Source organism: Amphiprion ocellaris, chromosome 21 (genome assembly GCF_022539595.1).
Source record: "Amphiprion ocellaris isolate individual 3 ecotype Okinawa chromosome 21, ASM2253959v1, whole genome shotgun sequence".
Classification (NCBI taxonomy): Eukaryota; Metazoa; Chordata; class Actinopteri; family Pomacentridae; genus Amphiprion; species Amphiprion ocellaris.
This window is the reverse complement of record NC_072786.1, coordinates 9,661,628-9,676,594: the sequence shown is the minus strand read 5'-3', so window position 1 is coordinate 9,676,594 and position 14,967 is coordinate 9,661,628. Positions and strand designations below refer to the sequence as shown.

Here is a 14,967-nt window from a genome sequence, read left to right as displayed (position 1 = left end):
CTCAGATCCAGGCTGGATGCAGGCTGAACCACAAATCTGGGATATAATATAGAACATCCTGAAAGGTTAATAAGGTAATGTACAGGACTATAATATAGACCAAATTCAGTGTAAAAGACAACAGAGAAACATGCAGAAAAGAGATGGTATAGCATCGGCAGCTGGTGGTGAATTTTGTGTTTAAACGTTGATGATTGAGCTGGATGATGATGGTTGGATTTTTTAAAAAAATCTATTATTAATGATGGAAAATCTACCTGATTAATTAAATATTAAGGTTAAGACCCTACAGAGTAATTTAAAATATAAATTTACTTGACGAAATTGTATATAAAAGTTAAAACCCTACAATTATTAATTATGCAAATGGCCAAGGTCTTCAGTTCAGTTTATTTGCCATTTGCAGTATAAAACCACATTGGAAAGAGGTGCAAGACGCTCAAGTGCATTGTCAACATCTAAAAACAACAAATACAGGAGAAAATAGGACAGTAAAAAGAACAGGGAACAAATGCCACATAAAATACTTAAGAAAGGTCTTGGTGTTTATATTACGATTTGTGTTTTTGTTTTGCTGCCTTATGAAACATTTGGTAACTTGGGCTTTGAAACGTACTTAATAATTAATTAATAATATTACATTATAATGCTAATGAATCTAATAACAATAATAATAGTGCTAATAATAATCATAACAATCCAAGTATGTCATAACAATGTCGTTATATTTTAATTTTAAAAAATCTTGTTATTACATATATTATACAATATTATATAATAACCACACTTTTCATATTAATTAATAATTGCATATTATTACTATGTATTACATCATACTACTACTACTACTACTACTACTACTACTACTACTACTACAATAAATAATTTAAAAATAATAACAAAATTGCAATAATATTTATATTATATGTTGTTGTTATAGCATACTGTTTATCATGACATTAATAATAGTAATATAGCCCATTTATCAGATATTCAACATAACATATATACTATTGTTATTCTGATGAAAGTATAATAATTAAAGATTATTACAACATAATTGTGATCAATACAATTTACTTTCAGCATATTTATATTATTGTTGGCATAGTTATTAAGAATATAGGTGATATTATTATATGCTAATTGTGTAAAAATAATAGGAAATGTGTCCAGATAACTGTCCTTAATACCACAGCAACAGCATTTTATTGTATTTCTTAAAATAAAATAAAATAAAATTAAATTAAATTAAATTAAATTAAATTAAATTAAATTAAATTAAATTAAATTAAATTAAACTAAATTAAATTAAATTAAACTAAATTAAAGTAAATTAGATTAAATAAAATTAAATCAACATTTTTGCACCAATGCCCCTACACAAACATAAATTAAATTCATAAATAAAATTGCCTTGTTTTTCGTGCTTTTCTACCTCAGTACCTGTATTGTCAGTCAACTCTGACTCTCAGTTCTGTGTGAAAACAGCAGCACATGCTGTGACTCCGCCTTCATCTCGGATTGAACCAATGAAATTTCAGAGCGTCACCCGGACGTCCCGCCCACACGCATGAAGCAGCAAACATGGCAGCTCCCACCGACATCAGTCTGCAAATCTCAGCGTCTATCGCTGATATTTTGAATGAAAACCACCAACCTCAACACCTGCAGGCTCTGAAAACGTTCACAGCTGAGTTGCGGGACAAAGAATTCAGGTAAGTTAGAGTAATTTGCTGCTTTTTCCAATTGGAAATGGAGAGTGTTAGCTTACAAGCTAAGCTAGCGTTAAGTTGAAGTCAACTACATACTGACAAATATAACGGTCTGCTGTCTGACATGACTGAGACTTATTTACTGTCGTTATAGTGTTGTTAAGCTGTAGGTTTGGGAATTTAATCAGCCACCTAATGTAACTCAAACATGGCTGTTTGGTTAAGTTCAGTTAGCGTTGTTAGCTAATGAAAACGGGTTTCTGAAGAGTCATCTGCAGCTTGAATTCAGGGGCGTTGTTGGGATCTAGACACATTAGAGGCCCGGAAATCATAGCATTTTATTGGTGGTTAGGTATTTTCCATATTAAGTTCACAGTGAATTATAGAGCAGTAGTTCTCAACTACTAGGGTCAATCTACCTTGGATTCAGACTTATTTATAATGATTTACACAACTATAGTCACATGTAAAGGTGATCCTTGAAACTACTTGTTTTCATAAAATTTATTTTTTCATATTTATTTGAGTGACTGACCATTCAGTGTCCAGGAGAAGAGTAATGCTGCCACGAAAAACGACTTATTTCGATGAATCTGTTCACTTTTATTTACAGATTAGTAAATTAATTTAAACAAATTATCATCCTCAAACAAAGGAAAATTGCCATTTAATTCATTTTATTCTGATAAACTGTTTGTCATTGTAAAATACCAGCACACAATGACAAGTAAACAAAGGTGTACACACTTAAGTGCCTTTCATTTAAGTCATTAATGCAACTTCTAATCTTCTTAAAATAGTGAAAAATTTCAGTCTGTTTATTAAAGAAAGTGCCATATGGGAATGGTGGGTATTTTAAAAGCATAGTGCAGCTAAAGCAGCTTCTTTTCACCTTATTGTATAATTGTTAGATAGTAGTTTTGACTTCTATGAAAAAGCGACCAAATTCTCAGCACAGCCGTCGTCTTTAATTCATCTGTGTGGTCAGTTTGTTGAATGACATTGTAGCTATAAAATCTGAATATTAGCAGTGCAGCGCAGCTGTAGTCTTAAAGAGCAGCGTTTCAGTCAAAACAAGAGAAGTAGAAAGATATATGACTAAGAACAGCTTTATTGGGAATTTATCTGTGTTTCTATACAATATATGTGAGCACAGAGGAGCAAACAGATGTAAACTGCCTGGTTATACAAGCCACGTTTTTGTTCTGTGATAATTTGAAGTACAAACAAACTTTTAAAGCCTTTGGTCACTGGAAACGTTTACACTAAACCAAGTCACACTTTGCTGTAGCTTCCATTTTTCGAAAATAAAAATATTTCCTCAACTGTGACAATTTCTATTCCTGCTGCAATACCAGTGACTTCGGGCAAAACCACAGATTCTTCATTTCCAAGAAGCTGTTAACAGTGTTGTGAGCTACACCTGTTAAATAATTGATGCTTTTCTTGTCTTTTTTCGGTCAATTTTCTGCCCTCAGAGATGCCGTGGAGGAGGAGGTGTTCTCCAGCCTCCTGAAGATCCTGACCAGGCTGTGTGAAGAGCTGCAGGCTGCCAACGGTGACGGTGAAGATCTGCAGTCGTTTACGTTGCAGCTGCAGCTGACTGCCGAGTGTTTCAGGGCCCAAAGGAACTCCTGCATCCAGAGTACTCGCAACCAAACTCTGCTCAGGTAAGTCCATTTACAGTACATTATTGGGTAGATTTTTCAGAAATAGCAAACAAAATTAAAAGAAATGCTGAATTTATTACATATATTACATGTATATATGTTTCAATTGGCTTATAAGTAGTTTTATTTGAAAAGTTTGACTACTGTTTCCCTCTTTTTTTCCTTTCTGAAGTATAACTTGTCATGTGTAAGAATCTATGATATGTAGGTAAAAGAATATAGAAATGCTACAAACTGTTTGGTTTTAAAAACAACTATTAAATCAGCCTCTTTGATATAGTCTCAACAAAACATGATATTACGTGTTGCTCCAGAGTCTAAGTTAATTCCAGTGCCATTGTTTTAAGTTGTATTATGTTTTAGTGTTATTGTTAGGCCTGTTTATGTAACTTTTTAATAAAGAAAAACACAAAGAAACAATTGAACTTACCGTGATTCTGTTTTCATCCAGGGAACTTGGTTTCATTGATGTATCTCTTAAACTGCTGCGCTTACTTCGGCCCTTAAATGTGGAGAGCACGGATGCCATATTTGAACGTAAGTCTATTAAAAGCCTTATAAAAAGTTTTCAACTTTTTATGGAACTTTCTTGATGTCGATCTGTTTTGTTTTCACCATCTTCAGCTCTTCGTTGTGGGATCCAATTCCTTGGTAATTTAGCAGTCGGAAACCAAATGTGCAAAGATGACATTTGGCAGCTAAGCTTCCCAGATCTTCTCCTGTAAGTTTTGTGTGTCACAGTCGCGCTTACTGTATGCCTTTAATACAACAAGCAACACTGTTTGTATCTTTAATTTGATGGCAGATTTGGTCATAGCTCACCCACACTAAAAACTTAAGCCGTTTGCTTTTGACACTGATATAAATTCTGCATCAGTGATTTTAATATATCACAGACTTTTGCAGCTGAGTATCTTTTCTTACACTGTTCAACCTAAATACGTGTGAACAGGCAGCTGCTCAGTGTTGAAGATGAGAAGACGGTGAACTACACCTCCATGGTGCTCCACACATGTCTGGATGAAACCAAGGTGGAGGATTTGTCGAATCCGCAGAACATCCAGCTGGCGCTCAGGGTGATGGAGCTCTGCAATACGCAGCCCGACCTGGACTGGACGTAAGTGTGGGTTTGTGAAACAAAAAATTAAAGCTATGACAAGAAATTACTTGGTATAGTATTGGCAACAGGTAAGAAAACCATTATGAGAAAATGGTTAAGAGTGGAACCACAAAAGTTGACATGTTCCCTGAAAGTGCAAAAAAACAAGTTCTATAAGATCTGGACTAAATGGACTGAGCATGTAAAAGCCATAAGGTAGGATTATAGTTGAATCCACCCGCAACTAGAGACAATCAGCTCTCTTTGTCTACTTTTTAAACTTTTTCTCTCAAATGTTGTGAAGATAATTACAGATGGCTGGCTTGCCTGTTCTGTTGTTCTTCTACAATAAAGAAAAAAAGAGTGATGTAAAAAATGAACATATTGGAAAGACAAAAAAGTCTTTGGTGCTGTAGATAAGACATGTTTAGAATTGTAATAATTTGCCTTTTCAATTAAATAAAAAGAGAATCAATTTTTTTAAAGCTGTGTGTAATATTTCAAGAATCAGCTGTTTTTTACTCACATTTTTTATTTTTTTTTATTGATTCCCAGGGTACTCATTGCAACCCAGCATTTCCTCAGGTCTTCAGCTCTCGTGGAGAGCATGTACTCTGGGATGTCTCACCATGAAAGGTACCAGACAGATCTTTAAAGACAAATCATTCCTGCTAATAAGTTACAAAACTGCCGCTTTTATTGATCTATTGACAGATATTTCAGAAGTAATTTTTGTAATTCTCATCGTGGTACTGCAAAATAATCAGTTCATGTACAAAGAAAGCCCTTAGTGCAAATACAGAATGCTAATATCTAATACGAGAATGTGCTGTAAGTTTGTCATACAGATGTGCATGTGTTTTCCAGAGTTACTCTGTTGGAGCTGCTCTTTGCCCAGCTCAGAGAGGAGGAATCAGAGGAGTGTGGCGTTCCTCCCAGCGTGGCTCGTTTCCTGGCCACTTCCTTCCAGCAGGGTTGTGGAGCTGTTCTTACACTCGCTACTGGCTCTGCTTCCAGTGACGAGGTACAGACAGTACAGTAATAAACCTCACTCATGTATCGCCCACAGACATCAGAAGCATTAAATGTTCAACAGTTCTTCAATACTGCTGTTGTTAATATGTTATTCCTTTCATCTGGGTATTGTTTCCTGAGCTTTTTCTCAGTTTTAGGGTTCCACCTTTGATAGTTGCCTGAATCCAGCACTATATTTTAACCCTTTACATCTTTTTACTAGTCATTCTTTCTTTGTGACTGACACCTGTTGGTTGCATTTCCAAGCAGGTCCTGCAGGAGGCGCTGACAGTGATCAGTCTGCTGGACGTTCTGTGTGAGATGACCTCAGACAATAAGCAGTTCATGTTTCTGCAGGACCATCCTGACCTTGTGGTGACCACTGTTGGTAAATGGAATAACACACTCACACAAACAGTCCTGTCAGACAGGTAGCAAGCTAAGATTCCCGCACACGACATTTCTCAGTGTTGGCAGACAATAAAATCCACTGCAGAGTTTACTGATTGAGCAAAATTGTTTATTTGGTCCTGAACTATCTGGACCTTAAAACCCACTGCGAGTTTGACAGACATGTTATCTTTTAAACACTTGGCAAAATAACACCATTTATCAGAGCCAAAAGCTGTAAATATACAAAGAGAATCATCAGATTATCAATGGTTCGTGAACTAATCGTCTGTGACGTGTTGTTCCATTGTAAAGCTTAACCAAATGTTCGCCTAATATCAGGATATTTGATTAAAATCTCTTTATTCAATATGTCTCGTTTTGAATTTTACCAAAAATAGCCTTTGCCCGAACTAGAGTCTGTAAAAAAACTAAAATAAAATAAATAAATTCTATGCAACTCAGTACAGCAGTGAATCCATTAGTAATTCAGCTGCAACCAGGAGTCAAATGACAAAAATTCAGAGACTATTTGGCTGAGCTGCAGGCAGTGTTTACACAGACCAGATAGAAAACAAGTATGGAAACAAATTAAAAATGTCAGTAGTATGTTGAGTTACCATGTCTTTTTCAGTAACAGAAACACCAGCGAGCACTTGGACAAATGTTGTACATGTTGACGCCATTTTTTTTGTTCCATTTTTCATCAAGTATCTAATCACAAAAATTCAACTTTACTTTTTTATGATATGTGATGATTTTATGATTTAACTGTGTCATACTACACAGAGGATGTATTTTAGTTCTCTCTTCTTCTACCATGGTTATGTTTCCATAGAGGTGCAGGATTTTCGATTGCAGGGAAAAATTTGATCACAATGGGCAAAAATGTGACAGGAGCAAAAACATTTAGAAATTGCTTGGGCTTTAGAGGGTAAGACAAGTAAAGTGAATGTATTGAATATTAGATTTCATAAACCAAATGAAGTTTTCACCTTTATAGTTCTTAAACGTGGGGTAAATAAATTGTGTCTTTCTTACTTTCTTCTTCTAGTTTCCCTCATCACCCTTTGCATTCTCTTCACAGAGCTCCTGGAGCAGGTTCATGCCATCGGGAAGGCCAGTAAAAACATCTTCAGCGCTGCTCAGAGCTTCTCCTCCTTCGGGCCTGATGCAGACTCATCCTCTCATTCTCCTGTCATCAGCTTCAAGGCTCATCTCATCAGGCTCATAGGAAACCTCTGCCACGGCAACACCAACAACCAGGACAAGGTTTGGATCATATCACACTGGATTAGATGGATGAATTTAAAAAAAAATAAAATGGAAAATAGATGAAATTCTGAAATCTAACTGTACCAAAACTCGACCTGTAATCATGCAGATAACACTTTACAACATAGTGCATTACAATTTGGACTTCTGTCTGCTTTAGTTACCTTTTAGTATTGCAGTTTACGATCCTGATCATCATGTTTAAAGCACTTCTAAGTTCTTTAGTTCTGAAAAGTCTCTTGGATGACAGATGAAACATCTTCAAAAACCAAAAACAGAAATCAAGTTGCGCAATTTTCCAGTAACATACCATGCAACTGTGCATAAGCAAGTTGAGTAATTGATTAGTCACCACATAGACAAATCTCAGTCATCAGTTTTGATAAATTGTCATTGACCGTGGAAATCTGTTAACGATTTGTTGCTTAACAAGTAAAGATTTCCCTGCAAAACAAATATGGAGACGGGTGACAAATTAAAGGAAAAAACCTGGAGCCTTGACCTCTACAGTCAGTTTGTTTTGCTTGGGTGACATTTTTCTGCCATATTTTGTGTCCAGTTGTCTTGTTAGAAGAAAGAGTCGCTGCAGATCTACACAAGGTTTGTTCCGAGTGACCATTTTTATCCTACAACGAAAGATTTCCATCCTGATGGGAGTAGTCCCTTCAGGGATGATTATATCTCCATCCACAGGGCACAAAGGGTCACTGAATGGTTTAATTAAAATGATGTGAATCATATTTTATGGCCTTCACAGTCACCAGATCTCAACACCTTTTTGAGATCTTTTATAGACGTGTTAGTCAACTCTCTTCACCATCATCATCAAAGCATAAAATGGGGGAATATCTTTCAGAAGAATGGTGTTTCATCCCTCCAGTACTTCCAGAAACTTACAAAGACACTTTGTTTGTTTTTTTTCCCCTTTAATTTGTCACCCGTCCGTAGTTCTGCCAGGAAATCTGGGTTTAAAAAAGGATGGAATTCAAAAAAGGAAAAATTCACAAAATCCCAGATTGTTCTGGCTTGTTAAATTTTCTTTATTTCCTGCTCTACCCCTTCTACTAATCTCTCTTAAGATTTAGTGAATACCCTTCATCAGGCTAACACAGTGGGGTCAGAGGTCAAGAGGTATTTGAGAGGTCTGGGAGGCCCCATTGAAAGACCTCTGCACTAAATTAGCATGTTTCAAGTGCCGGTTCTTGTAATAAGCTGTGATCTCTTGAGGACTGAGGACAACTGAGGAGTGCAAATGATGTCTAATGGAGCAGGAGGACTTGTGCGTTCTCTCAACGCTATTTGCATTTTCACTTAAATTTGAAAAACATTCCCTCCTTTGCCCATTCTAGCGGTTTTATCAGTTTCCCTCCATCGCTGCCTGTCAACGTCTCACCGTTAACATAAAACACAGAGGGGTAACAAAGCAGACGGGGAGGAGTTTGCCTCTGCAGTATCTATGGCTCATTATGGACTCAGTTGTACTTAATAGAAACAGATTTGTGGAATTCTTGTGGGATGGCCACCCTCAGTTGGCCTCGCTGTAATATTTATGGATGCTGATCTGTGGTCTGTCAGTGGTCAGAAATCACCCCGTATCTGTTTTCACTAAGAACTCTTCCAGTAAACCAAATGTCGTTCTGTTCACCTTTGGGAGAGATTGTAACTTAAGATGTGCATGCAAAGTACTGAACTGCTCGTACCGTGCCGGAGTCGGAGTCCAGTCGCTCGTTATTCACCTCTTTATGGGTTTGGACATAATGTAAGCAACTCTCAGACAATCACTCTGAAAGTGGAAAACGCAGACCTGGGTGCTCGTACTAGTCAGCGACTGTGTTCCTTTGACAGTTTAAATGACATTTCCCCTTTCTGCAACTCAGCACTCCATCTTGTTCCGTTGCTCCCAGCAGTATGTTTGGAGGGTAACCGCAACGGCAAGTAGAGGGCAACAGAAAGCAAGGACAATAATTAAGCCTATAGAATCAGACACATGATAAAGAGCAGATCTCCCCGTTGTGGTGGTCTTAGACCAACTCACAACCACACTGCTGCCTTTGCATGGATGTGAGGCTCTGTTAAGGACATCTCCACATTGTTTTTCTCTGTTTGACCTTCAATAGATACTTGAACCCTTAAAACCAACTTAACAGCTATGTTCCCTTTTTTTAAGTTTAACTATTACCTTTAAGTTATTTATATTGACTTTGAATTGAGACATAAGACTACAGTAAAACTACATCCTATGATTTTAATCTGTGCCTAGATACTGGGCACTATATGCTGTTATAACATTAAAGGTCCCTTATTGTGCTCCTTCTCAACAAACTAATCAAAGTCTCACACGCTTCTAGAATGTCTTTCGAATTTTCCACTCAAAATACTGCAAAGCTGTTTAATTTCACCATGAGTATACAACCCTGCTTTTAGGATGTTTGAGTGCTGACCACGCCCCCTTCAGGAAGAAAACTGTCTCTGTGACTGAATAGCCACACAGAGCAAAACAGGTGACGGCATGGCAGCTGACAGAAGCAAGAATAAATGTGATTATTTTACATTAAAATGTTGCAGAATTCACAGCATAGCCGTTGATTTTAAGGATAAATTGATAAAATCAGTCGTTTATCTGTGCGGATCAGCAGGTCTAAAGGGACTGCTTGTTAGCATGTGCAATTTAGTCACTATTTCACACTGGTTCTGTCGTTTGACAAGAAGAGTAGAAAAATATGGAAATGAAAACGGCTTTATTGGGAATTCAGCGGCGTTAAAATGCACGATATGTGAGCACAGAGAGCAGGAGAGAAGTGAACAGATATGACGGGCTGACACTGACTGAGTTTGGGTTTCTTTGGTCTTAGACATTTTTAGCTCGATGACTGTAGACTGCTGAATATAATTCAGACAAGCTTATGAAGCTGGGAGGCTGTCTATTTACGAAGATGCCAGAAGAATGGCAGAAGTATCACAGCTTTTGCTTCAATCATCCAAGTTTTTAAGACACACAAAATGCAACATACCACAATACTAACTGTATTCTGTGAATATCTCTTCATGGTCCACTAGTTTACCATTCTGAGTGTACGTAGAATAAAAATCTGGTGTTCGTACTTAATTCTGGCCCTGTAAATGGGAAACAAAGAAAGCAGCATGGACCGATCCTCAACAATAGTCCAGTGTGTCCTGTGCATTCGAAATCTGGTAGATGCTAGCTGGCAAAATATCGAAAATCTTTCTCCAGAATCGCAAACTACAGCATTAATAGGTTTAGTCCATAGAAAGAGTGGACTTTAGGGTTGTGTGTTTTAAGCAAAACTTAAACTTATTGGTTTTTTTTTTTTTTTTTTTTTTTTTTTACAGCAGATAGTGAGTTATAATAGAGGGAAAAAAACACAAGAAAACATTGTTGATGATTCTGTTTTATTGAAGAATCCCAGAAAGGTACTACAGTGTGACAATTAAGCAGCGAGCACAATACCAGGACCATAAAACTGAAACAACTAAATTAACTTTAGCCATGTTTACCATTTCCTCCCCCTACTTTGCCATGAAATCTATACAGAATGTCCTGACCCTTGGCGTAACGCAATCGAGATACAAATGACACTCACTGTAAAATGAGCTTTTGTTGAGCAAAGAAATAATTCTAGTATTGATTTGTCATATATTTGGAAATTGAAATTAAATCCTCCACATCATGCTGAATTTGTTTCCTCAGGTGAGAGAACTGGAAGGAATCCCCCTCATCCTGGACAACTGCAACATCGACAGCAACAATCCTTGTATCCTTTAACAACACGCCAATAATCTGGAGACACCAACACATCTGTATTTATGTCCATGTATTTCACGTTTTTCTAAATAATTCTTCATATTTATGCCAAGAGATCATTTTAGTTGTGTTTTTCTGGCACTTTTAGAATTAAAGTTGGTGAGTTTTGCCACCAGAAATACGTTCCATATCAGACTAATTGCTGCAGTGTGTGCAGGCTGGCAAAGCAAAAAATGTCACGTTCACCAGCTTTTACTCTGTGTTTGCTTGCAGATTGTCAACAGTGTGAAATGATGGCTTGCATTCGGTTTTAGTCGTTGCTTGTTCATGCAAATTTTCTTTTTTTTCGTGCAAATGTTCAATACATGACTAACCTCAACTGCTAAATGTTGTAAACTACACCAAGGCAGTTCCCAGTTTATTAAGCCTATGCACTTCACTGCAATAACCCTACTTCATATTGTATTTTTTGCGTAGATTACTGTATATTTTTCCGTTTTACTTGGCATGATAAAAGAGAATTCAGCCAGCTATATGGTATTTATTCAGACCGCAGTGGAACATTTTGACAAGCATTTCAAATATTTTCTCATATGGTATTTATACACACAAGGAAGCAGAATATCATAAACACCTAAATATAATGCAGTCTAATGCGACACCACTGTTGACTGTGTACCTAAAAATTGTACTTTAAACAGCCCCACATACACTACAGGGAGTGTACATAAAATGTGCTTTTAGTCCCCCTTTTGACCACCATTTGCCTTTGACAACTCATCAGTTTCTGCTTAATTTGGAATACAGTAAGCTGCAGGGGCCTGAGCTGTAAGTCATTCTCATCTCCACACCCTGCTGGGCATCCTTCGACCAGTTGATATTAGCTCTCTAGAGTCGGGGCATCATGCCAGGTTGCCTTTAACCAGGTCAATAGTCTGAGCCGAGCCTTTGTCCCCGCGCTGCCCACTCTGTCGACCTTTTCATCTTGTCAGAAGTACATTCAGCTCATGCTAAGATTGGCAAAGCGAAAAAAAATTGTTGATGTATTTATGTGGGAAACTCGAGAGGAGTGAGGTGAGATGTTTTGTGTCAGAAAACATACATAAGTCTGCAAAACTCGTTTGTTTGTTGGGTTTTCGGCGCACTCAGTGACCTGAGGCAAATAGCAGGCATTTATGAGTTTCACATCTTGTGTGGGACGTTGAAAATTAGAGCCTGACCGAGCAAAAAACGATTCTGGTAATTTAGAAATGGTAAAGTCACACAGTTTGTTCAACGGAGCTGCTTTGACTCCATTCTTTACAATAGTCTCAGCACTGTCTGCAGCACATGTAGCAGGGTACACCAGACAGTGGTGAGGAGTCAAGTGGCGCCTTCAAGATAAGCTGATCACTCAACTACTGGAAAGAGACCCCCATCAGTTTCCCTTCTCAATATTATTCTAACATATATACGTACACATGTACGAAATATTGACTGACGTATCAATATATAAAGCTCATGGTAACGTTAGCCACTTTAGCTGCACATAATGCTAAGACCAATGATTTTCGGATTGTTGTGTTGTCATTGCCATTAAATTTAAAAGTAATCCACTTGGTGTTCAGCTCCTTCAATGCTGGGAGTGCATGAAGACTTGTGTTCACTCTTGCAGCAGGACATTTGGTGTGTTTTGAGGTGTTTTACAGTCAACATAAGTAGCTCTACAAATTAATTAAACCTCACTGAGTGTTAAGCAGCATTCTGAATGGTTCAAGTTCAAGCAGTGAGCAGAACGCAGACAGGATTATGCAAAGTTTGATCTTGATGACGATTGGTTCCTCATTTGGTGTGTAGCAGTTCAGTAGAGTTCTTACTGTCTTGTGAAGCTGGGAGTTTATCTAGTTGTGGGAGGCTTGAGGAATGGCAGAAATAAGTGTCTTCAGAGGTTAACAGTTTTTAAAACACCCAAATGTGACTACTTAATTTTTACTTCTATTTTTTCCCATTGGGTTTCTTAATTTGATCAACCAACTGGTGCCAGAAAAATACCTGGTAACAATACGTGCTTGTAAGTACCTTGAAGAACCACTGTACATTTCATTCTGACATTCCTTAACCAGGTGCCTCCAGTTATCAGCCAGTGGGCCATCTTTGCCATCAGGAACCTGCTAGAACGCAACACGCAGAACCAGGAGCTGGTCGCCACCTTGGAACGCCGCGGCACCGCCGACTACTCTGCGCTCAGGGAGCTGGGTTTCCTGGTGGAGGAGCGAGATGGAAGTTTGCTGCTCAAACCTGTCAGGAAAGACTCCTAAAAACTCTGGAGGAGCAGCGAGGAGAAAGAAGCTTCTCAGCCCACGAAAAACAGGTTCTCACGCAAAGCAAATGTTAAGAAGGGAAATAAGTACATGTGCACATGTATACTATAGTGTGAACATGTAGGCTTTTTGTGTTGCAAGCCTCATTAATCAGCTTCTTCTACGGGTTTTAACCTGTACATCATCAAACATGTAACATCCGTGCCTGTCCAGAATAACTGACAGCCACACTGCCGATAGAGCAAGCAAAAAAAAGCACTTTTGAATTTGATATTCCTACCAGAGAAGTATATATAGCTTACTTTTCTACCTCAGTAATGCTAACACTCAAGGTATTCTTGGTACACAAAAGGCCCATGAGGTCCTTGCTGGTATAGAAGCAGAGGTCAGGATGTCAGCAGCTCCTGCTTTGTCTTGGCCTGAGTCTGGGAAATGAAGAGTTTGTGAGAGGTGAGCACATGCTGGTACCTTTTGGCAACGCCGATGCTTTGTGGTTTAATCCAAAGACAAAGAGCACCGCAGTGTTCGGGCTTTTCGCTTTTCAGAGACAGTGATGTTACCAGCAGGGGTTGGAGTTTAATCCCAAGCCCATAGTGGCTTCTGCAGTAACCATGAAACAGAGAATGACCAAAACATGATGTAATCTACCCCCTCCCCGCCTCACCTAATTAAACGGTGGCATCTTGGGAAACCACGTTATTCAAACGCTTTAAATAGTTGCTCATCTAAACAGATGTATATTTATTAATACTAAGGACATCGCAGTGCAAAACGCAATAATACAAAAAATATCCGACTATGCATGTTTTATAATCCAAGAACAAGGCTCAGCGTACACCACGAGCTTGTTTCTCTGCTTGCTTTTGCAATAACAGCAATGAGTCTTGTGAATTTCATGTCTTTCTTCTTCTACTTCCAACCTGTTGATAAACAAGAGGGCTTATCGCATGCAGCAAAAAATAAGAAACCATCCTAATATTAGTAACATCGAGTCCATGTAAGCTATATTTGACTTTCTTAGATATTTAATAAATACTGTATTTCCGTTTTAGCCGTAGCCGTGTGTTTGTGCGCTTCTTCTTTTCGGTAAACAGTGGATGAGAGTACACTAAAAGTGTGCATCTGCAGAGCGAGTGAATAAATGAACGAGTGAGTGAGTGAGTGAGGGAATCAGACCAGAAGCATTAGTCTGCAGAATGACATCCCTCCGTGCTCCTCCCGCTGCTGGATAAGCTGAACGGTCCTGACAAGCCAACAATGCAGCGCTTTACGGGCCGGCCCACACCCTGCTCCACCCTGTTTGCTCTGCCTCTGATTTTTAATGACAAAATGTATTGAAACAATTGGCTGGACTCTCCGCTCAATCCGCCAGCATAGTGAAGGGAGCTTATGCGGTTCCGGTCCCCAGGATTTCAGACAGCTAACAAAACAGCTGTTACTCGCGCTCGACTGGCTGGCTGCAATGCTTTTCAGCCCCACAGGAAAGAGGCTGTGCAAGTCAGCCGGGCTGAATGAGGTGGCATGGCCGCGGCCGGGCGTTCACCTCCTCGCACATTAGCACCACATCAGTCCAGACCAAAATTTCTTGTTTCCCATATCAGCATTTTACAACGCAGGCATCTACTGTAGTGCGGGACCTTCAGAAACCACCTTGTTTCAGTTTAAGCTACATGTTTGGTTCAGATGATGAGTTCCCAATAAAGTATTGTGTGTGTGTGACAGCCTTTTTTTTGTAATTATT

General features: G+C 38.4%; 1 protein-coding gene across 2 annotated transcripts; it reads left to right on the top strand.

Annotated features, from left to right (window-relative positions):
* The first annotated feature begins 1,560 nt into the window (after nucleotides 1–1,560).
* atxn10 (ataxin 10) lies at nucleotides 1,561–14,950 on the top strand. Of its 2 annotated transcripts, none has more exons than XM_023277206.3 (11): nucleotides 1,561–1,718; nucleotides 3,194–3,385; nucleotides 3,837–3,922; nucleotides 4,010–4,106; nucleotides 4,338–4,502; nucleotides 5,040–5,120; nucleotides 5,352–5,508; nucleotides 5,769–5,886; nucleotides 6,976–7,160; nucleotides 10,873–10,936; nucleotides 13,039–14,950. In XM_023277206.3, the coding sequence occupies exons 1-11, from the start codon at nucleotides 1,588–1,590 to the stop codon at nucleotides 13,221–13,223; spliced, it is 1,461 nt and encodes a 486-aa protein (XP_023132974.2). In that variant the 5' UTR covers nucleotides 1,561–1,587; the 3' UTR covers nucleotides 13,224–14,950. The 2 variants fall into 2 exon arrangements, with proteins under 2 accessions (XP_023132974.2, XP_023132973.2); XM_023277205.3 differs by having other exon boundaries at nucleotides 5,766–5,886.
* The last annotated feature ends 17 nt before the right edge of the window (nucleotides 14,951–14,967 follow it).

Coding starts and splice junctions, on each gene's coding strand:
- atxn10 (XM_023277205.3), top strand. CDS start 1,588: ATGGCAGCTCCCACCGACATCAGTCTGCAAATCTCAGCGTCTATCGCT. Junction 3,386..3,836: donor CGCAACCAAACTCTGCTCAG/GTAAGTCCATTT, acceptor GTTTTCATCCAG/GGAACTTGGTTTCATTGATG. Junction 5,509..5,765: donor GCTCTGCTTCCAGTGACGAG/GTACAGACAGTA, acceptor TGCATTTCCAAG/CAGGTCCTGCAGGAGGCGCT.